Source organism: Takifugu flavidus, chromosome 13, assembly GCF_003711565.1.
Source record: "Takifugu flavidus isolate HTHZ2018 chromosome 13, ASM371156v2, whole genome shotgun sequence".
Classification (NCBI taxonomy): Eukaryota; Metazoa; Chordata; class Actinopteri; order Tetraodontiformes; family Tetraodontidae; genus Takifugu; species Takifugu flavidus.
The window spans coordinates 11079557-11101882 of record NC_079532.1 but is presented as its reverse complement, the minus strand read 5'-3'; the positions used below and the strand labels follow the sequence as shown (position 1 = coordinate 11101882).

The following is a 22326-nucleotide window of genomic DNA, read 5'->3' as shown; positions in this document are numbered from 1 at the left end:
ACGATATAGGACTCGCTCCTGCAAGTGATAGGTCCATTAGCTGAAATGTCCAGGACCAATCACGTCACTTTTCCAATAGTACCTCCAAACCGTAGTTGTGCCTCCAAACCTCCAAACTGTAGAGTCTTCGGTTTGGAGGCTTTTCCACTAGAGGTATCAGGTATCACTAGATACTGTTGTTAGTACCGGGACTCATATACTAGTTCTCGACATTGTCGGTACATCAATCAATGTGAATGTGTTCAAAACTGAACAACAATAAACATTACACTAATATTTAGGATGCATGCCATGATTTAATTCTGTCAGAAAACCTTTTTTTCCACCACTGTGTATTCACCCTCACTCTCCATCACTGAGTAGGTTCTTTTTTCGTACCTAATTTAACGGGGTTGACAGTGGATTGATTTCACTGGTGGGCCATAAAACACAAAACCTACATTTTTACAACCCTACAACAGCCAAAGAGTGTCTAGTTGTTTTACAAATTAAAAATGAATGACAAGGCAATGCTGTGTTACTGTGTTTTTGACCTAGGTAACAGATGAGAGACTCGAAAGGGAACGACCCAGTGCGACCTGAAAGGAGATGTACCCAGAGCTCTATGATCTGATGGCTGCTCAGCCGTGCAGGTGGAAATATAAATGACATTGATAAATGCTGAACACAGTAAAGGTGATTGCCGCACAATCACGGACTGAAGAGGGGCCACAGAATGGCCTGAAACTGGTTTAATCAAATGGATGCTATTTATGGCTACGACTGGTGAACAACAGGAGGAAGAGTGGCCTCAAGAGTGGATTTGATGGAAACTAGACAGAGGTTCAGTGTGTTTTGTCGAGTTTTATGTTCCATTTTGAACAACCAGGGATATTTTGAAAGTAATGCTGTAGTTTTCTGTCTGTGGGCGATAGCCTGACTTGCTAGCCACCAGTAGTAACTCTGTCCTCTGCTTGTACTGTGCAGTGCCTTTGCTCCTGAGCAGAGCATAAATTCAATATGTCAACAATATTTGAAAATAAAAGCTAGTGTTGATGCTGGAAATGTTCACATATTGCAATTATGTGCCGAGTGTGCATCTGAGTTGTGTGTCTGTTTTTGGTAAAGACTCGATACAGTCTGGAATGAGAAAACAAACTCAACAGTACAAACCAAAAATGTATGATCCATTTGTTTGCATTCTAACGATGTCACAAGAGTTTTGGACTGCCTTGCTATGAAGACACCGCCGGAGTCCAAGATGTACTATGATGAAATGGAAAACCACCAAAATTGCACCATACGGAAATCCAAGAGATATTTTATTAACAGTTGTAGTAAGCTGTCTTCGATCTAGGGGAGGAAAAAATCACAGTACTCTCTTACATGAAGCTAATGAATAGGGTAGAAAGGAATAAAAATAAATTCAAATACAGCATGGGGCAGAAAACAATGGCAGAAGAGAAGGATATCCCTACCTTGGAACGGGATTTGAAGGTCCTGAAAGCACCATTTTTAAAGATGACCCTGTTCTTCTGACAAAAGATGAAGGCCACCATACCAATAACCACCAACAACAGGAAAAGAGGTGTCAGTACTGCCATAATCCACAGGTTGCCAGGCGGCGTCTTCACAACAGCTATAAAAACACAATTCAACATTCATTATTTAAGACAGACGAGCATGTCCTGTCACTAGGAGGTGAGCGGCAGTTAGCTGCGGAGCCAGCTGACCTTCCCTGCAGAGACCACCATGACAGCTGGATATATGGCGCTGCTCGGCACCTGCCAGAACAGTCATCATGGCAGAACTGACTCTTCCATGGACAGAACAGATGGAAGATGCGGACGAGCAGACAACCAGTAGGCGGAAGTATAACCAATGTCCCCACAAGCTAGGTGTGGAGCACTCACCCAGCACTCCCAGTGGAGCTCGATTGCAGAAGCAACGTGGACGTTCACACAGCGGCACTTAAAAACCATTGGAGTCACAGGCCCCAACAGGAAGTGAATTCTCCAGGAAGCTGACATGACTTTTAGGTGCATTTCTATGTTAAGATGCACGTGTATCTTTGCAGTGATGTTCTTCCGCAATGTAAGCACAAAAGCTGCTTGGTGCTCCTATAATACCGCTGCACCTACCTCTTTCTCTACTCTCTCTACTCCTAGGTTATCTAGACATTCATGCCACATAAATGCACATATTACTGCTGGAGCCTGGCTTGTTTATCTCCCGTCTTGCTGATCCGAGATACGGTCCAACAAGACCAGAAGGTTGGGTGGCCCAGAGCTCTGTATGCCCATGGAGTTTTCTATTACCATCGACATCTTAGTCCAATGACTGATTATACACCATCATCTCTAATTAGAATGAACAGATATATTACCCATATTAATGTTGATGTTTTTTGTATATGAGGCACCTATTGTATGTCTTTCTTTGTATCGTAGGGAGAGGGAACCCACATCTGTGGCTCGCTTTCATGTTTCTTCTATATCCCTATAAAGGTGTTTTTGACCCAGTTTGAGGGTGTAAGGAAAAAGGGTGTCTCAAGTGTTCAGCTTATAAAGCCCTCCGAAGCAAACAATGGTTGGGAATTTTAGGCTCTATATAAATTTGACTTGAATGGGCAAAGACATTTCCTAGCTAACATTTCGCAACTGTCTTTGAGTTTCACAGCCTTGAGGGAAAATAAAACAAGCTTACGTTCAGCCTGAACTTGCACAAAGTGTCCAAGGGTCAGAGCCATGGTCTGTGAGTCCAGACTGCTGAGGGTCTTTGCTGCACTGGCCCCAGTGACAGGTGATCCATTCAGCTGAACATAATACGTCATCTCTGCCGGGTTCTTAGGACCAGGCAGACGGCGCATGCTAACCATCTGTAGAGGACAAATTAAGCATTAAAATATCTGACTGGCATTTTAATTTTACTGATTATTACTGGGCATATTAACTGCCACAAAATTATGAAGTGTCAGTGACGTCTTAAATATGGCATCATTTAACGATCAAAATTATGAGAGCACGTACACAAGGCACAGGAGCTGAGGGCGTTAAAACATAAAATCCAGACGTTTGAAATAATCTCGTGTCCAATAAAGTCATTATCACATGCATGTAAATGATGACTGAGCACAGATGCGAAGGCTGTCTCAGCCTGCTGGCGCTCTCTTCAGCATCTCTGGCTCTCATGTTCCAACGGTTTCCTCACTCTTGATGTTCTTTCCAACTGGAAATAGGTCACGGGTGTAAGGCTCGACAAGATCAAACCGATCGATCTCAAGTTGACCCGAGTGTCTCCGCCCACCCTCACGTAGAGACGTACAAGGATAAACGCGATTTAAAGGTGTAAGTGTTTTGGAGTTTGACATGCTATTTTTCAGTATTTGTGATTGGTAAGGAAGTAACATCACTAATATTATAGTTGATCATGTTCTATATGTACCGTAGTTGTAATCTATGGTTAAAGATGGAATATGACCAGATGTGTGCTTACAATCAGATGGACAGTCGGATTCTGATTGTCTTTACAATGTGACAATCCGCCTATGTGTTTGGATTTAAAGTGGATAAGAGTAAGTCCATAAGTGCAGGGGCAGGTGTGATTGTTCTGCTGATATACAGCAACATGTTTTGGACACAGGTAAAGAGACAAAAGACCAAGCGCCCCATGGTGGTCAGCTGACTCAGGTGGAAAGGCGAGGGTGTCAACCACACCTAAACAAACATTTGAAATATTTTAAATATGATCCTGGGCTTCAAAATGCAAGTTCTCTTGCTTACCATAAAATAAAACCCCGTGCAAAACGAATAAACAAAGGAACAAATGATGATAAAACGAACAACAGATGTGTGCGTACCTGCACAGTACAGCCTGCAACAGTGGTGGCCCGGCGTGATCGCACGATCTGAGAACCCTGTCTGCCGGCTACCAGGAACAGCTCAGCTAGTCGCTGCTCCATCAAGCTGGCGAAACTCTGGTAGTTGGACTCTAGGGAAGAGCTGTCCACCTCCTGGATAACTGTGAGAGCAGTAGACAAAGGGCAGATGAAAGAATTTCAGTTTGGCTTTGGAGGGTAAAAGGTTGACAAAAAGAACTCTTTCTTTTTGGTGGCTGATGGGACAGAGAATGGGGTGAGAAAAGAGGTTTTGGGGGTATGAAATCCATGGTATGAAATGAGAAAGTGAGTTTCAGCTTTGTCAGGCAATATAACCGAATATGCTAATTGGCTTCCATCTTTATATAAGACCACAACTCTGAAGACAGACTTTTATGACTTCAGCCAAAAAACAATTGATTACTCCCATAATTCTCAGTAATTTTGTAGTTGAAACTACATTTGTAGTTGTGGAATGAAGCAGATTTTACCTGAGGAGAAGAACATTTCTTTTCTATAGATTTGATGGTTTTCCAGAACTTCTCATATTTGTCCTATCAAAGTCATGATTTCTACATTGGACTAGTAGAACCAAGAATGCCAGTAGCGTTGGTCCTTCAAAGCACCATTGATCTGCCAGGTGGACACATCTGCAACGCAAGAAATCCGTCCCTTGGGTTATATTATTTGCTTGGGTCGTGCCTGGTAAGTATCCTCCATGTCAATGGCGTGATGTGAATGACCAGAGTGCCACAGGCTGGCGTGACGCACGATCCAAAGTGGCCACAGGCAATTATGTTGCTTTTGGTGTGATTCAAGCATTGGAATTCTTCAGAGAATTTCTTCTCAAAGTGGTTGATTTTGGCTGTCCTGGTTGCTTGTGTCCTTTAATTCCCACATTGCCCAACGACAAACCAGTCAACAGGGGGCCGAGAAGACCTTCTTTGCCTTCTTCGTTGAGGAATATCAAATAGAACTTTTTTAAAAACTAAATATTTAAATAAGAAGACTATGATTGTTATTACTGGCCATCGGAGAGATGTTCCCCACCCACAAAGTCCAAAGATCTGTCTGACCATGGACGAGGATCTGCAGGGAGCAATTGAACCGGGCTGCCGTCTGCTGATGAGGGACCAGGCAGCCCCAAGCTCTTAGATCTGGAGTTGCATTCCCATTCTCCAGAAACTCTCCCAGATGTAAAACAGAGCACAGAACACTCCTGGGCGTGAGGATGCGGAACAATTATGTGCCCAGTATATTATCTCACCTCTTAATTGGGGTGGGACCAACAGATGAATGGGAAGTAATGGCAACAGCTGTTAGTTGCGGTTCACAGGGTGAATCCACCCACTGAAACAAACAAACTCATTTGGCTGGCAAGGAATATTGGGCCTTTTGCCCAGAAGGGACTGGACTGATGCAGCAGCTGTGGGTAAATCTGCATTGGGGGAGAGCTGAGTCCGACCCAGGTTCCCTGGTTTAAGCCATCCACTCTGCACCAACAGAGTGCAGAATTCTATAAGGCTTTGTTTTCCTTGACAAGTCCCTGTCAGCACCTTCTTGGCATCGGTCTCCAGGGGAAATACCTGCAAGACCTCCTTAAAGGTTTGGAGAAACTCAGAAAGTGAGCTGCAGATCTCCCACTGAGGTCCAGATGTTGCCCAGAAACAAGCTCTCCCAGACACATAGGAGATGTTAGGTTTTTCACCGGGAATGGCAGCAGTCTTAAAATAAAATAAATTGCCCAGCAGAGTCAATAATCAAATTAATATTCATCAAATGTGGAAAAACAAAAATGAGGGGATAAAAGGAGATGATTTTCTGACACAAAAGGAAGGAGAAAGTGGTTTAACACAAAAAGTGGAGCATGAACATACAAATGGAGGTGATACTCATCAAGGGTAATTAGGATTAGGGGAGGTAGGGAGTAGACAGGAGGGGTAGGAGACTAGCAAATGTGAAGAGTCAATGAATGAATGAATTAAAGACACACAGCAGACCATCCCAAACAAAATGAGGTACAGAGAGAAAGACAGAGAATACAGCTCTGCACCCAATGTGTCAGGGCATTCAGATCACTGGAGTTGATTCCATCAATGCGGATCTTCATTACCACTGACGACTCTGGTAATTAGAACGTTTTGTGTGCATTGGTGATCATTTTACCTGTTGTGACCCAATAAATCTTGGTGGCGACTGAGGTGTCGAGGTTATGGTATTCAAGGGCTGAAAAGAGAAAAGCAGGTGTCAGAACCGTCGTTATGTTATAGCACCGCCAACATCCAAGGATTCGAGCCTGGACCCCCCTCACTGCACCACCATGCCACCCTATTATGAGGCTCTTTGTAATGTTGACATGGTCCTGACCACAAACAGTGGGTAAGGAACCTATTGTAGGTCTGATTGTAATGTTTTTGATTATTAGGGCCCGAACAACGGACAAAGTCCATCGGGCGAGGTCCCGATTGTATTTGGATTTGTTGATGTTTAAACAGTCTGCATCTACCTTGTCCTGTGCCAGTTGTCTCGTGCACACTTGATTTCACTGACCAAACGATCCAGCGTTTAAGTCATTTTAGTTAAATTAGATGTTGAAAGGGAGATAGATCGTTTTAATTGTTTAGAGACCATTGATTTTTTTGCATTTGCAAGACACTGATTGTCCATCTGGGCTGTCGGTAAAGGTCAAAATTCATTTGTTCATGTTTTTGTCTTTTTTTTAACATCCATTTTATTGTATATTAAAATAAGCGAGCATGTTGTGAGCATTGTTTTAATGCAAGGATGTGAAATGTGATGTTTCTGCCCTTTGGGTGCTGAGAACACACGCAAATAGATACTAATCTAATCAAACGGGCTAAAATTAGCTCATTCGGAGAACACGAACAACAGACTGCCCATGGCGTTATTCAGATTTTAGCTCCTGCACATCTGTTCACCCTCTCTTGAATCTCGTGTATGGCTTTAAAAGCCTGAAATGGGGTCCAAACACAGATAAAACCGGGAGTTTCTAAAGCTAAAGCACAAAATTGTACTGATTTCCAAAGCCATTTTAACAGTCTCAGGTTTTTGAGACACCTACCTCACTGGCTCCTTTGTTCTATAATTCTTACATATTGAGAATAACAATGGACTCGGGGAGGGATTTATCATTTTCCATTTCTCATGCAAAGCTGGAAACATGAATAAATCTGAGGCCAGATGATTCATACCATCCGGTTTCACTGCACTTTTCACTCTCTGCGCATTCATAAATATTTTAATCTTACAATGTTGGTAGGGTCATGGCGTGTAACTTACGTTCAGCAATGATCAGAGGTGGGTAGAACAGAAAGTATCCCACGAGCTCGGCAGTCAGCTGGTTAAGGAGGCCACTGGCGACGGTACCATTGAGAATCACATCCTGGTTCTTTACCACATATAACACAGACACTGATGCAGCACCCGGCTCCTGCGACACACCCTGAATCTAAAATAAATTACAAACCACACACATCTCTTTAGGTACCGGTAGTCAACTTGCATCTACTCCGATTGGTGGTACAACATTATTGTCTTTAGCTTCAGTTATTTGGTGTCGCGAGCATAAATAGATCACACTGCGAGCATTTATAATTCAAGGATTCATGCTAGTAGAGCTAATTTTATCAAACTTCTAAATGGCCCATAAAGAATGCATTAGAGAGCTCCAGACACAATATGACACTCTGAACGAACAGTGGTCCTCATTTTGTGTCCAGGCCTGTGTAGCACTCTAAAACAATAATGTGACTGAGTCACCATAGTAAAGTGGATGATGATACGAGAAACCAGGAATTCCCATCAGATTTCTCCATGAGTGTTAATATTTCAGAGGATGAATAATAAATGGACCCTGTATCTGCTGCTTTTGCTGAGACCTACTTCATGATTTTGATGGTTTATGCATGAATATCCAGCTGTCACTTGAGCGCGTTGACAGCCAGAGAAGCAGAATTGGAAAGGAGGAATAAAAGGTAGCCAAGAACATTGGAAGAGAGGGTCTAAAGCATCCACAGCAGAGGATTGTTTGAGTACATTCTGGAGCTGCAAGTTGCTTTCATTGAATTAGCACCAAACAATTATTTAAAAGCCTCGTTGTGCTCGTTGGACAACTGTGACTGTCCTTGTTTTGCTGAAAAGCCTCCACAAGCCTTGAACATACCTCTACAACGAGCCTGTTGTAGGTCTCCAGAACCTTGTCCTGAGCCTCATCAAAGGCCTTTTCCAGCCTTTGTGCCAACATCTGCACAAAACTGCAGGAGTAAATGTTGTCTGTTGGACCGACAAACCTCAGTACTGTGGGGGGGGGCAGAAAAAGGAACTCTGTTAAACCCTCGTCGGATATCGTACAATACACATTTGTTTTGTTGATAACACGAATGTTGTTGCGGTCCATTTCATTGGGTTTATCATAGTTAATTACACAAAAGAAGGACAGAAAAATGAATGGAAGCACTGATCCATCCTGCCTGGTATCAACAGTTCAGTGTTTGGGGGATACTCTTGGGCCACTTTGGGAACACTTTTGGGCCACTTGGTATCAATTGAGTCTACCTGAGGATTTTTGCTGACCATGTCCATCCCTCATGACAATGGTCTACCATCTTCTGATGTCTACTTATAATATGGACTGAAGGTTCTGAGGAATGTTTCCAACACGGTATGGAAAGTATGCCACAAAGTATGCCTTGCAAGTTCTACATTAAAAAGTAGCCAGTGAGGGTAAAGCTAGCTATTCTACATATCTATTCTATTGAGCTCTATCTTCTTTCTCACCTGTTTTCACCTGCAGGTGAATGCTCAGAACTGGCATCCATGGTTCCACTGGTACCAGAACTGCCTTGACCAACGGGGTGTGCTGCCTAATGTCTGACAGCAGCTTGTCAAAGCCGTAGACACTTAAAACTTCCACAACCAGTGAAGGGATGTAGACAGTTTTGCCGCTCGTCACGTAATAGCCCAGGGTCACATTGTTAGGGCTGCAGTCCTCGTGTTCCACCTGTCAACACAGAATACTTTTAAAGTTCCATTTGTAGTAACATTAATTATAGTGCATTAGAAACAAAGTTGCATCTGCTGAGGGCTTGAATTCCTATTTTAAGAACATGCATATTGTCAGTACAACAACACAGAGGTGAAACAAACTTACAAAAAAGAATGTAGGAAAATATCTACACTAGCGCTAAGACACTTGAGATTCTGGTGGAAGGAAACAATGAAAAATGTAATTTACATTTCAGTTTGTGACTTGTTTCCTAGGTGGTTGCCGAGGGCTCCATCTGCTGTTGGGATTGCTGTTTCAGGCCGGCCCAAAACATCCACGCTGAACCAAAATATGAACACATTTGTTTTGCCCCCATTTTCTATGAGCAGGACTCAAAGACCTAAAATGTGCAGTTCTAACACAGCACAGTGTCCTGGATGGCCACGGGAGCTGTTTGCGTGAAAGGATGAATGTTCCTCTTTCTACCATAAGCTCTTTAAAGCATTTTCAGAGGATTTGGCAGTACCGGTACATCCAAGCGGCCTCACACCCGCACACCAGCACCAGGCCAGTAGCTCCATCCAGGATCTACACCTTCAAAATCTTCTGAGACCAACTGCTTGGACAACTGCTGCAACAATCGGTTTACCAAATAACAACCAAAGAACCGCCTGAGGGAAGCTCACCCACCCATCAGCAGTGTGTGTGTGTGTGTGTGGGGGGGGGGGTTATCGTTCGGGCAGGCAAAGGAACACAGGTGCATTTTATTGATGGTCTTTTGAATGGACAGAGACACCGTGACAAGACCCTGAGGCCCATTGTTGTACCGTGATAATGCACAACCCCTTGTTCCTCAGAACTGTACACCGTTGCTGGAAGCTGAAAACATCCCAGCTCCAACGTCACCCTTCTCTAATAGAGAAGATGTTTGTGTGTGTGTGTGCGTGTGTGTGAGAGAGCGAGAGACGATGAAAAGGGATTGGGGCTTAGAGACACTGAGTCACTCTGTACAGACTCACAGACAATTGGATAAAAATAGAAATGGGAGGCAGGTGCACAGGCAAAGAGACAACAGGAAGAGGAAAGAGGCAGAAGGGCTGGAAGAAAATAAGCCGTCTTAAAAGTGTAGAAGAAGGAGATAAAAGAACTTGTTGAAGAGAGTTTTGTACGTATGTAGAAAGGTAGGCAAGAGAACTCCAGTGAGACAAAAGAAACAAAAACTGATAAAATACCAGCACAGAAGTACAAATGCCAACATTGAAAAGTGCCCCTCAGTGGCAAATAAAGAACACTGAGATGCATCAAACTAGGTTTTCTTTCTTTTTGTAGAGGATTTGTTAACATGACTGCAGAATAAGTGTTTCCTGACTATTCAACTGTTTGTTTCAGTGTTTGTTGTTATTTACTCAGACTTTACAATGACCCCCCCCCCCCCCCCCCCCACCACCTCAGGGTTTCCCTCATTGATTTGTTAACAACTCCAGCAGTTACAGGACTTTCAGTGAAGTCCTGAATCGGCCACACCAACCTGTGCCTGGGCGGTGGAGTCATTCAGAGCTCTCTGCAAGGCGTGGCTCAGACCTTTGGCCAGGTTCTGTTTTAGGATGAGGTCCAGGCGGTTTCTACGCAACTCGATGGACAAAACTGTAAAGACAGAAAGACACAAAGCTCCGTCAGACTATTAAAAACTAAGTCTTGAATTTCTTTCAACTCCCAAATGTGACTGTAAATAATGACACAATGTCAGACCTCTTAGACCCCCTCCACCCCAACACCATCATCTTGCACCCCTGCAAAGCTGCCAATCTAAGATATTATTTTACACATAACTACAATAAGATATATATGGCTCCGTTGTGGCAATGTTCATAATTTTTGTCTGAAATTACATAAAACATAAATCTCATGATCAAGTAATGTATTTAAATAATGTATTTATTAATCATGTTGCTGTCTTCATGAACAACAAATAACAAGATTTAAATATCTTATAAGCAGCCTGAATGGGTTAAAGAGTGGCTTAATTAACTATAATCTAGAAAGGTATAATAAGACATTTAAGAGACATTATATCCTAACACCATTCTAGCATTATTTTATTAACACATATTTTACTTGTGTTTAGTCAAACTTATTTTACTCAAATAAAAATAGAATCTTTCACAACTATTGATTTTACGCCTGGTGTTGGGGCCCCATACCTGTTCTGAGCCAGTGCTTTTCGGTGACATTGCATGGAAGAGGAATTTCCTCTGCGCTGGTACTAGATGGAGGCTCTGAGGTAGTGGTGGGAGGCAGTTCGGTTTGGATGAACACAGTGGTAGGAGGCTGTTTGGTTGTCGTGGTGGTGGTAGTGCTAGTGGCAGTAGCAGTACTCGTGGTTGCAGGTGTCGTACTGGTTGTAGTAGTGGTTGTAGAAGTGGCTGGGGTTGTGGTTGTGGTTGTGGTTGTAGTTGTTGTGGTGGTTGGGGGGGTAGTAGTGGGGGCAGGTGTGGTTGTAGTGCTCGTCTTCGGCTCGGTTGAAGTCAGCGTGGTCGGGCTGTCGCTTGTCTTTTGCTGCACGGTTGTAGAGGTGACTGTATTTGGCAGTGCCGTTATAAGGTTACCACTGGTGATAGCCTCTGTCCCTCCAGCTGTAGTTACACTACTAGAGGCCGTTGAAGGTGTTGTCATGGTTACTGTAGTCAGCTTAAGGCTGTCATTGGTAACAGCGGCTCTGCTAGTGGTGTGAAAAACAGGGGTTGATCCAGGTGGTGCGGTGGAGGCCAGCTTTAACGTTGAGACGGTGCTGGTCGTCGGAGATCCACTTATTGTCGACACCGTGCTTGTGCTCTTTGAAGTGGTCCTTGGTCGCACAGGAAGTGTCGTGTTCCACTGATGTGTGGAGAACGGACTGGTAATGTTGGCAGGAAGTGTGACATCATAGTCCCCAACTGTGGAGAGCAATGACTCTGGGACGGTGGGGAGATCCCACGCTGGCAGGCTCCGCACCGTCTCCTCTGCAGAGAAGAGAACATTGAATGGAAGGGTTACAGGGTTGTGGTCAAACAGCAGACTACAAAAGGTTACAGACGGAATAAACTTTGATGGTTCTTTAATTTTTATTCTAGAGGATAAAATAATTTTTCAAAAACTCCATTAGCTAATGTTCTGTCTTTACCTCTCCATACATACACATGTAGACTAATTTCTTACCCCAATGTGAGCTGCTGTTGCTGGCTGAGGAGTTGCTATTAACAGAAACTACAGACATGTTGCCTGAGGCAACTGTTTGAGTCTGTCTGTTATTGCCTGGAGATGGAGATGGAGATGGAGAAGAGGAGGGTTTCAAAAAAGAGGCTTTTGTTGTAGGTGTGGAGGTTTTGGATAATGACGAAGAAAAGCTTCTGGTCAAAACAGCTTTTGACAGTAGTCCTACAGGTTTATCTAAGATAGGTGCCACGGTCTCTGCCAGTAAGGAGGAAACTGATGAGAGGGCTGGCGTTTCTCTTTGGCTCATTCGATGGGCCTGAAGTCCTTGCTGCTCCAGCCTAACAGCCGCATCCCTGGACCTTCTTGGCTCTGTATCTCCAGGTCTCCACTCAGCCCCAACCTCAGCCCAGATGTCACTTCCTGTCATAATCCCAGTCTCAGTGAAAACTTTGCCACGTGCCCCAGCGTGTACTCCTGCTTCAGTTTCAGTCCAAGCTGCTGCCCTGGTCCCAGCAAACCTTTTACCCCCAAGCCGACGTTGGTGTCCACCTCTGAAAACAGCGTCAGTCCCTCCTTTGCCTTTGGCCTCAATCGTGTCTATTGTTCCAGAGGGTGCCGAGGGGTCAGAGGGCAGTGTGGAGGTCAAATGCAAGACATCCGACTCGTTGCGATTTTGCTTAACTGTATCAAAGAGATTAAAAAAAACAAAACAAGGTTAGTGGTTACAAACCATAAGTCGGTTTTCCACTTGTACATTTACTCGCTTATTATGTGCAGTGCTAAATACCAATATTATTTAATCAAGCTCTTGTGGATCAATTAATCATAACCCAAATCCAAAAGCCGACAGGTTAAGGTTTATCCACCATGGTGGCGCACCGAGCTGCGGTGGTTCGGATCGACACTCCGTTTAGACATGAAATTTCATCTAACATCAAATTTTCTTCTCCTTCATAATTCAACAGTACCAACCAATCCTACAATAAAACCGATTTTAAAACTAAGAAAGCAAATGGTGTCTTGAGGCCTTCTGGGAAACAGTACCAGCAAAAGCCCAGAGAAATCCAGGTCTCATATCAAAACGTGAATTAGCCACGTTTCACCACAGTACAAAAGGTTTCAATTTCAGAATGAGGGCCTGAAATTGGTAGAGACATTTTATTGCATCTGAATCCTTCCGTCACAGCTGCAGCGACATCATTTTTAGTCTATCTCCATGGTTACTGCTGGCAGAACATACAAATTCCTCATTTAAATAGGGTGGTAACACTTTTGTGCCTGTTCAAAATTGAGTATGAATTTATAGTAACCCTGAGCAAGGTATACCCTAAAGGGTATGTTTTTACCGCAGTATTCCAAGGGGCTCAGCAGCCGTGTTAACATCTGGGGCTGTTGCTGCAAATAAACTTTATGCACACAGAGAATCAAACATGTTTTGTCATCACATTCCAAAGTTATCAGTGCCAAATGTGCTATTATTTACAACATTAAAGTCAGGTAATTTCTCAAAGGTGTGCTTTAAATCTGCGTGTGGGATTGTTGAAGACATGCGAGGGCATGGGCAATAACATAATTGTGCAGTGCCAGTGAGTTTTCATTTCCTCTGACTTATTCAGATACACTCAATGAGGCACAAACGTCAGTGAGAGTAAATGGGGTCTCGAGCCAACGGGGACGATGTGTAACCGTTGGCTGCTGCTATTCAGAGAAGCCTTTGATCTATGTGAAGGCAGAGAGGACTGGGGCAAATGGCATGTTCACGGGTAGAGACATCTTTTTTTGTTTTTTAAGAGCTTTTAGGCAGAAATTTGGTCGGATCGGAAAGGATTGATAAATGTGGAGTTCAATTGACGTGGAGACGAGATGTTTCAGCATTTTTATTAACGTCTTTGTTAACTTGTACTTACTGGGCACTTACTGGGTGTCAGGCCACTCTGTCACATTACAGAAACCCTCAGTGTAATGGGGGCTGACATCAAGGGTGTCGTGGATCCTGTGGAGCTCCTAAACCACCCGAGAGCCCGTTCCTCACATTCAGCAACCGTTTGTGTTTATTTCCACTCCAGTTTACACAGGAAACCATAAGATCCAAACCACTAAGTGGTGCCGACTCACAAAAATAAGACCGAAAGCTCCCATGGACCTAATTTACAAATGTGATCTCATTTGATCAAAGACACCAATTAAGAATTGACTGAGTGTCGTCGTTCTAAATTACAAAAGTGCTTTGGGGGCATTTTAGAGGTACTTTTGCAACATCTCGTTAAAAAAAGTGCGAACTGGAGGCATCGGGACCAACAGTAAAATTAAAAGAAAGTAGTTTTGAGGCTTTTTAAAAAGGTGATTTCATTTGGCGTGTTTGTTTCCCCACACTTCCCCAAGACGAGACGTAGAATTCAACCATTTCAATGATCCCTCAATACAGCAACTCACCTTTTTTCTAGTGTTCAAACTAGTGAAATCAACCGACTGGTAACCGACTAAACCAACAACCACCAACCAGCAGCTGGATAAACGCTCATAAACGCCGAAAGAAAAAACAAATCTGAGGAAACGGGAAAGGAAAGTCGCTGTGGTGCGTTCGGTGCGTTGGATATTTTTACTGAAAATGCAGGAATGCTGTTGCCAAGGCAACCGTTACAATAGATAAAGAAGGAGAGGCTGACGTCTGTCCCCATTTTTGTCCGACACCCTGCAGTTGTGCGAACAGGGAAACCAGAGGAGAAGCAGAGATGCTTCACAGGACAAATGTAATCTGAGCACGGCAGAAACAAGAAATCTTAATTTAAACGCAGGCAGAATTACTAAAGAATTTGATCCGAAGATCCGCTGGGGATCAGGGAAGAGGGGACGAGGGGGCAGGAAGTAGTGCCGTCGACCTCTGTTCAGGTCCGTCTTAGAGGCTACTATGGGATGGCAAAACTGTAAAATACAATTGTTTCTTTGTGATTTTAAAGGTAGCAAATATTTGAGGTATAACTCACTAATCAAATAAGTTTAAAAACTTTTTAAAATAAAAGGTTGTTTCATACGACCACAGGCGTCCAGATGCTAATGCTCGTTGTAGTTCACTGGTTGATGTGTCACTCAAAGGTTCTGGATCAACTGGATCGTTATTTGTGGACCTTATGGCGCTATAAAAGGTGTGTTTTTGTGGGGGTTTTGTGTCACAGTCAGATGGTGCAGATGGACCAGCAAGGTTCCGGTCGGGTCCGTCCGTTTAGAACCGCCCTGATCGAGCGTCAATACAGGTGAGACGCTACAAAAGGAAAAGAGGTTCTTAGATCAAATAAACGGATGTTGCTGCCACTGAAGAGGACAAATGTGTGTTGTGTTCTTTGGCTGAGTCATGTGACCACTGTGGGGCATCAGTGGGTCAGCCAGGCTGGCTGGGGGGGGGTGGAGTCACAGGCACATCTATCTATCTATCTATCTATCTATCTATCTATCTATCTATCTATCTATCTATCTATCTATCTATCTATCTATCTATCTATCTATCTATCTATCTATCTATCTATCTATCTATCTATCTATCTATCTATCATCCATCCATCATCCATCCATCCACCCATCCATCCATCCATCATTCATCCATCAACCACCCATCCATCCATCCATCTAGCCATCCATCATCCATCCATCCACCCATCCATCCATCTATCCATCCATCCATCATCCATCCATCCACCACCTATCCATCCATCATCCATCCATACATCCATTCATCATCATCCATCCATCATCCATCCATCCATCCATCATCCATCCATCCATCCATCCATCATCCATCCATCAACCACCCATCCATCATCCATCCATCCATCCATCCATCCATGCATCCATCCATCCATCATCCATCCATGCATCCATCATCCATCCATGCATGCATCCATCCATCATCCATCCATCCATCCATCCATCCACCACCCATCCATCCATCCATCTATCCATCCATCCATCATCCATCCATCCATCCATCATCCATCCATCATCCACCCATCCATCATCCATCCATCCATCCATCCATCCATCCATCCACCATCCATCATCCATCCATCCATCCATCATCCATCCATCATCCATCCATCCATCCATCCACCCATCCATCCATCCACCACCCATCCATCCATCCATCTATCCATCCATCCATCATCCATCCACCACCCATCCATCCACCACCCATCCATCCATCCATCCATCCATCCACCCATCCATCCATCCATCCATCACTCATGTGAACTATTGTCATAAATCAAATATAGACTTTGTGTTATTGTTTTGTTTTTGTTTATTGAGCTTTTTCCCGGACGGTTTCCATAATTCCTGATCATTTCTGACAGTTTGGGCAGAACAACGCTTCTCCATGCTGAACTTTCTGCTCCTGACACATTCGGACTTCCTTCCTGATTCTTCACACTCACTAGCATCCTGTAGCTGTTGCTGGTGCTGAGGGGGCAGGGCGCTGTGCCGATGTGTCCTGGAGCAAGGCAGCAAGCCCCCAACAGGTCTGAGCACCTGTGCACGGCGGCACCTTCATCTCTGATTGGACGTTCAAGCTCTTATAGTCTGATGCTTCAGGGGATTGTGGGAAGCCGCCCACCCGGGTGACGGACAATAAAGACTCTTGATTCTTCGCCTTTTAGCTTCGTGGCCCAACCAGTCGGTGCTGCTGGGGTTTGGTGGGTGGGCGGAGACAGTGGTGGCGTCCCAACTGACCCGTTCACTGATTCCTACCCACTAACGGGAGAGTCGGGTCGAGCCGCTTTAGTGGATTTAGGACACTAAACCGCTGCACTTGCACCAGTTTTGTATCACAAACCACATCTGGTGAAGTGATGGACATTATTTTAACTGATGAATAGATTCTAAATGCTCAGTGGTCATTTGGTGATTGATGGACTGCCTTTACTTTCATACTCTCCTTAATTATTATGTATTGCTAATTTGTCTGGACACCTGCCCCCTAAAAGAAGTCTGTGTGTTCTACAGTTGTGTCGACAAGATGCTACTAAGTGTAGCTAGCTTCATTTTTGCAGTGTTTAATGTAGCGGTTTAATCTGGAAGATTAATTATATTGGACCACAGAACTGCCACTGGGGATTAATATTAATATGAGACTTGAATATGCAAGAAAAAAGAGAAAAAACTGAGAGTTCACGTTATCAACAGATCTGAGTTCGGCCCCTAAATGTTTATTCCTGATTCCTCATTTAGAGAAGAAGCGGCTCTGGAGACGTCACCCAATGACGTCGCCCCTTTTTCTCTGTCCCAGTAGAACAAGAATCCGTCCTGACAACGTTTGTGAGGACGGATTAATGGTATTGACGTGGGCAATAACCTCAACCAGGAGCGGTCAGCACAGGCAGAACCAAACACACATTTATTTAAAAGCAATCATTCAAGTAGGCAGCCTGACGTGTGTGTGTGTGTGTGTGTGTGTGTGTGTGTGTGTGTGTGTGTGTGTGTGTGTGTCGGTATCGATTTTCCGGTAAACACATGCCAAAGCTGCTGCGGGAAGCTTCACCATGTGACCCACTACAGACCAATGAGTGAGCCCAGAGAACCCGATTGGAGCCGAGCTCCTGATGTGTGTTTGCCCTCGCCGTCTCCCCTGTGGTGTCACATGCTCAGGAGTTCTGACGTGTCCGTGGTGCCTGTGCAGAAGGTGGCTTCATCACACACACACACACACACGCGCTCGTTCTTCATACCATGAGTGGCGTGTTGCACCTGTACCGCTCCTGTTTTACTCACACACACCAAACCCGTGTGGGCAACGGGACGTTCAAGGAGCTCAGAGCTAATTAGCATCTCAACGGGGTCTTGAAGAGCAAATGTAATTACGCAGACATGAATATTGTATGAAAATGGCGGCTGCTGCTAAATAGAGAGCGTGTGAGGGGACCAGGACCGAGTGGGTCTGCGTTTGTCTGCAGGGAATAATTACTCACCAGTGCTCAGAGAGCAACTGTTCCGTTTAAACGAGTGATGCGACGCGGGTTCATCACGCAGACGCTAACGAGGAGAATCTGCTGCAGAAAGAGGAGAATTTAAAGGAAGATGACATGGGTGCATGTGTGTGTGTGTGTGTTGTGTGTGTGTGTGTGTGTGCACGCCGTCCTGGAACCGCACACAGAATCCAGCTGCTATTTACATGCCCCGAGCACACAGGATAATAGAGCAAATCCGGGCTAAGGTCAAACTCAGGATAAGCTGTTTATGTTGCGTTTTCACAGACTCGGACGAGCAAAGAGAATATTTCGCCCATCGCCATGGAAACAGCGGACACCGGCTGCACCGAGGGCCAGCTTATCTAATGAGTAAAGTCATTTTGGACTGACGGAGCTGAAATTTCTGCAGTTATGTAATTCCGATGGTTTCCAGAGCAAACGTGACGAAGTCGGAATTTGTTCTGAAAAATGTCAAACCCAGAAACTCGGCGTCGACCTCACCCCTTTATTTTATTTACTTGTTTGTTTCCGTTTGTATACGAGTGAAAGAGTTCCTGACGGGTCGTCCCCACACCTGTCCTCACCTCCTCAGGAGCTTCAACCATGTCATGGACATCAGAACCACCAGATTCTAGCTATTAGCATTGCTGGATGCATTATTATCATCACCATTATTACCATGAATATTATTATGGACACTATTCAGAGAGGGTTCTGCTCACTATCCAACATGATGTTATGGATCGGTTGTGTAAAACACTCCGTTTTTTTCTCCTTTCAAAGTCCCGTGTGTTTGTTTCGGATCTCCCTTCCTGACAGATTCGTTAAATTCTGCTTTAATTCCACTGAAATCAGGCAGTAAAGAGCCAAAGAGGAGCTCTTAACGAGTCTGGGAGGATTAAAAAGAGCCCAAACCAGCCGAATCCTCTACAAGACCCACGAAGGCCGACCAGACGGGAGCAGGACTTCACCCACATGGATCCTGGACCCCTGAAGGGTCTCAGACCTCTAAATTTAGATCCTCCACACAAACACCAGAGGCCGACCCGAACCAACCCCGAAGGCCCCCGCCGCGGTGCCGCCGGGGGCTGATTGCGAAGCACCAGACCCGACACTTACGTGAGCCGTTATTTAAGTCCTTGACTGACACACATGGAAAAGAACTGGCTGCTGATCTGTTCCCATGGCAACAATGACCAATAGAGCCCCGCTGATGGATGAAGAGCTCCGTGGACCTTAATAAAGAAAACACATCCTGCCTGCAGACGATACTCACAACACAGATAAGGGATGCAACATGGAGTCGCCATGGTTACGGGGGCGATTTTAAAGATGATAGCTGAAGGATGGTTTGAAATCCAGATGTTGGTGTGTCTGTGGAGCCCAACGGGAGCGTCCAGAGGCCGGAAGTGGGCCTGGACGAAGCTCGTTGGTCACCTCAAACCTGCCTGAAAGATTTATCGCTTTAAACAAAGCAAAGATCATCAGACGCGAGCGTGCGGCGGCCGTGGACGCGCGCGGGCGCGCGGAGCCAAAAGTTTCTCTCTGCGGCGCCAAGCTCGTGGCTGCGGCGCAGCCTTGGGGGCCGCGACAGCTCGCGACAGCGGCTAATGGGCCCCCGACACCTCACGCGGATATCGACACATATTCGGACATATACGGGTACGGACGCACACGCGCGCGCAGAGAGCCGAGCACGAAAGCGGCCGTGCCTGCGCAGCCGCCGCGTCTTACACAACCCGGCTGCTGTTTTCCATTCCCATCACATCTGGATAACAATCGGGTGCTCTCGCGCGCGCTCACCGACAGAAGTTAATAAGCGGCGGGATCCGATCCGATCGAGCGCTAAGCGCGATTATTGGCGCATTTTGGGGGGGGGGGAGAGCGACTCTGACAGGTAGGAGAGGAGCCGCAGCGTCGGTCTTACCGTCAGAGGCCACCGAGGTCTGCAGCAGCACCAGAACCAGAACCAGCACCAGCCCGCGGACGCGCCGCGTCCTCCAGCTCCGCGGCGAGAAGAGCGCCGCTGCGCTCAGGGTCCATTCAGCCGGACAGAAGGACGGAAGGGTTCCGACCCCGGGGCCCCTGTTGCCCCTGTTGCCCCTGATGCCCCTGTTGCCCCCGCTGCAGAGGAGGGTATGTTTAGGATCCATGGCTCAGCCAGTCAGTCCTGCGTCTAACGGCGCTTCAGGGGTGAAAGTCATCCGATCAACGCGCCCGGGGGGACAGACGCCGATGTCCGGGGTCCATGGAGCTGCTGGGGGGCGGCGGGCTTCGACCAAAGCAATGAAACGGGGAGGAGAGAGAGAAAAAAAGGGCTCTTTCTCTGTTGTGCACGCGTCTGTGTCTGCGCACTGTGGACTCAGCGACTGCGGCTGCAGAGCGCTCGCATCTCCGCTGGCAGATGCGTCAGTGTGCAGAAACTGGACCGGAAACTCGCGCCCCTTCGAAATAAAACGCGCAGTAAAAAAAAAAAATAAATACCCGCAGTCGGTTTGAAACAAGATTTGGACGATTTGGGCCGATCGGCTTCTTTTTATGAAAAATTATTTTTCATAAATTTGATTTGATCCAGTTCCGCGTCACGCCCCCCCCCCCCCCCCCTTTTCCCACAGACACCTGATAATTACTCAGAATAATCTAAAACCTATTAAAGCTAGAACCAATGTAGCGATTTATAACTGTATTTTACTGGTAACGTGACCCAACTAAAAGCCTTGGAACAGTTTTCCTTAGTCTTTGTCCCCCCGTTGGACCAGTGAAGGACTGTCTCTCCTCCATGTCCTGGTTTTATAAACCCCCTTAAAGCGGACGGTCCCCATAAAGGTGTGAAGACATCCTGCTGTTAACGGTGATGATTGTCGAGTCCTCGTCCACAGGTGATTTTCAGCCCACAGGTGTCGTGCGTTTGTTCAATGACGTCAACAACAAGCAAGAGACCCTTTGTTTTTGTTTTTTTAATTCAAAATGAATACAACATAGCATAACATTAACTCAGAATGTGACAATCACCAATAAGAGTCACCATGAAGGAACCCGCTTTTTGTGACGGAGCGAGTCTCTGGGGGGGGGGGGGGGGGGGGGTCATGACCGTGACGGTTCAGAGACTCGAACTCGCGCCCAGACAGTGAACATCTTCCCCGCCATGGTGGTGTCATATATTGCACAGTGCAGTCGCTACATGCAGAACTAGTGTAGCATTGAAGAAAAGTCACACACATTTAGTAACAACAGCGATCGCGGCCACGCCCACGCCCACGCGCGTGGCCACGCCCACAGCGGTCTGGATTCCGCCTCTCGTTCACAGCTGGTTGTTTTTGGACCGAAACGAGGACGTTCGCTGCGTCTCCGCCTGAAAAGGAGCGTTTGGTTGATGCGAGGGTCCCGTTACAGGGCGCCGAATTAGGAACGAGAGAATAAAAGGTTCCGTTTGGGTCCAAAATGTTGCCAAAGAGGAGGAGGTGGGACGTGGACACGCAGAGGACGTTCTCTCCCTAAAGGACTAATATGTCCCTCAGGACAGCGGCGTGTTGGACGCGTGCACGAGAAGAGTGAGAACTTGAAAACGCCACCAAATCAAGAGATATTTGGTTTGAACGAGGAACCTTTCAGATCGTCAGCCACTGTCGCAACCGTCAGCAGATGAAGATTATTAAAAAAAACAATATATTAAATAGTCGTTAAGCTGACGAAGCCCAAGAAATTTGTACTTGAAGTGCAAAGTCCACATTTTTTCAGGGACATTTTGTCCTTTCAACTGTTAAAAAAAAAACTGCATTATTTTGCGTTTTCCTATTGGATCCATTTGGAAGTCCTATAAACGAGCACGTTCGATTAGCTTGACCGCGCGAGACGAGGCTTTGTTTTGGATTATAGAACATCAAAGCTCCTAAACGAGGCCTGCTGAACTCATGACTTTAAAAAGAAAAACGTTGGGGGGGGGGGGACCTCAGATATGAAACATCTGCAAGTATCTTTTTGGATTTCCACGAATACATTCACGGCGTGGCGATAAAGCTTTAGCATCACTGCACAGTGTTCTTGGTGAGCAACCCGAGGGTCCCTGGGACTGGGGGGGGGACTGGGGGGGGTAGTTCCTCAGACCTGTTCTCAGACTGACGGACGCACAACTTTGGGGGTTTTAAGAAGCAAAAACAGCAGCAAGCCCACCCGTCCTGAGCCCGGCGCGTCCCAAAGGCACTAGAAGAGGAGCTGCGGGTACGAGGACAGAGGGGCCGTCTCGGGGGACAGAAAGGTCAAAAGGTCAACGTCACACCGGTTACAGACTCCATGGTGAACCCAGCCTATATCTGCAATAC

General features: G+C 45.7%; 1 protein-coding gene across 3 annotated transcripts in view; it reads right to left on the bottom strand.

Moving 5' to 3' along the window:
• kiaa1549la (KIAA1549-like a) overlaps positions 1-20433 on the bottom strand; it is a 41892-nt gene extending 21459 nt beyond the window's left edge. For 2 of the 3 annotated variants that reach the window (XM_057052282.1, XM_057052283.1), the window contains exons 1-11: positions 19935-20433; positions 12057-12734; positions 11063-11860; positions 10390-10505; positions 8654-8876; positions 8040-8173; positions 7157-7325; positions 6023-6082; positions 3839-3999; positions 2686-2857; positions 1458-1618 (exon numbers count right to left, since the gene is read on the bottom strand). In XM_057052282.1, the coding sequence (XP_056908262.1) occupies positions 1458-1618; positions 2686-2857; positions 3839-3999; positions 6023-6082; positions 7157-7325; positions 8040-8173; positions 8654-8876; positions 10390-10505; positions 11063-11860; positions 12057-12734; positions 19935-20160 (2898 nt within the window). In that variant the 5' untranslated portion in view covers positions 20161-20433. The remainder of the gene's footprint in view (positions 1-1457; positions 1619-2685; positions 2858-3838; positions 4000-6022; positions 6083-7156; positions 7326-8039; positions 8174-8653; positions 8877-10389; positions 10506-11062; positions 11861-12056; positions 12735-19934) is intronic. The other variant, XM_057052284.1, reaches the window with a different exon arrangement.
• Between the last annotated feature and the right edge of the window lie 1893 nt (positions 20434-22326).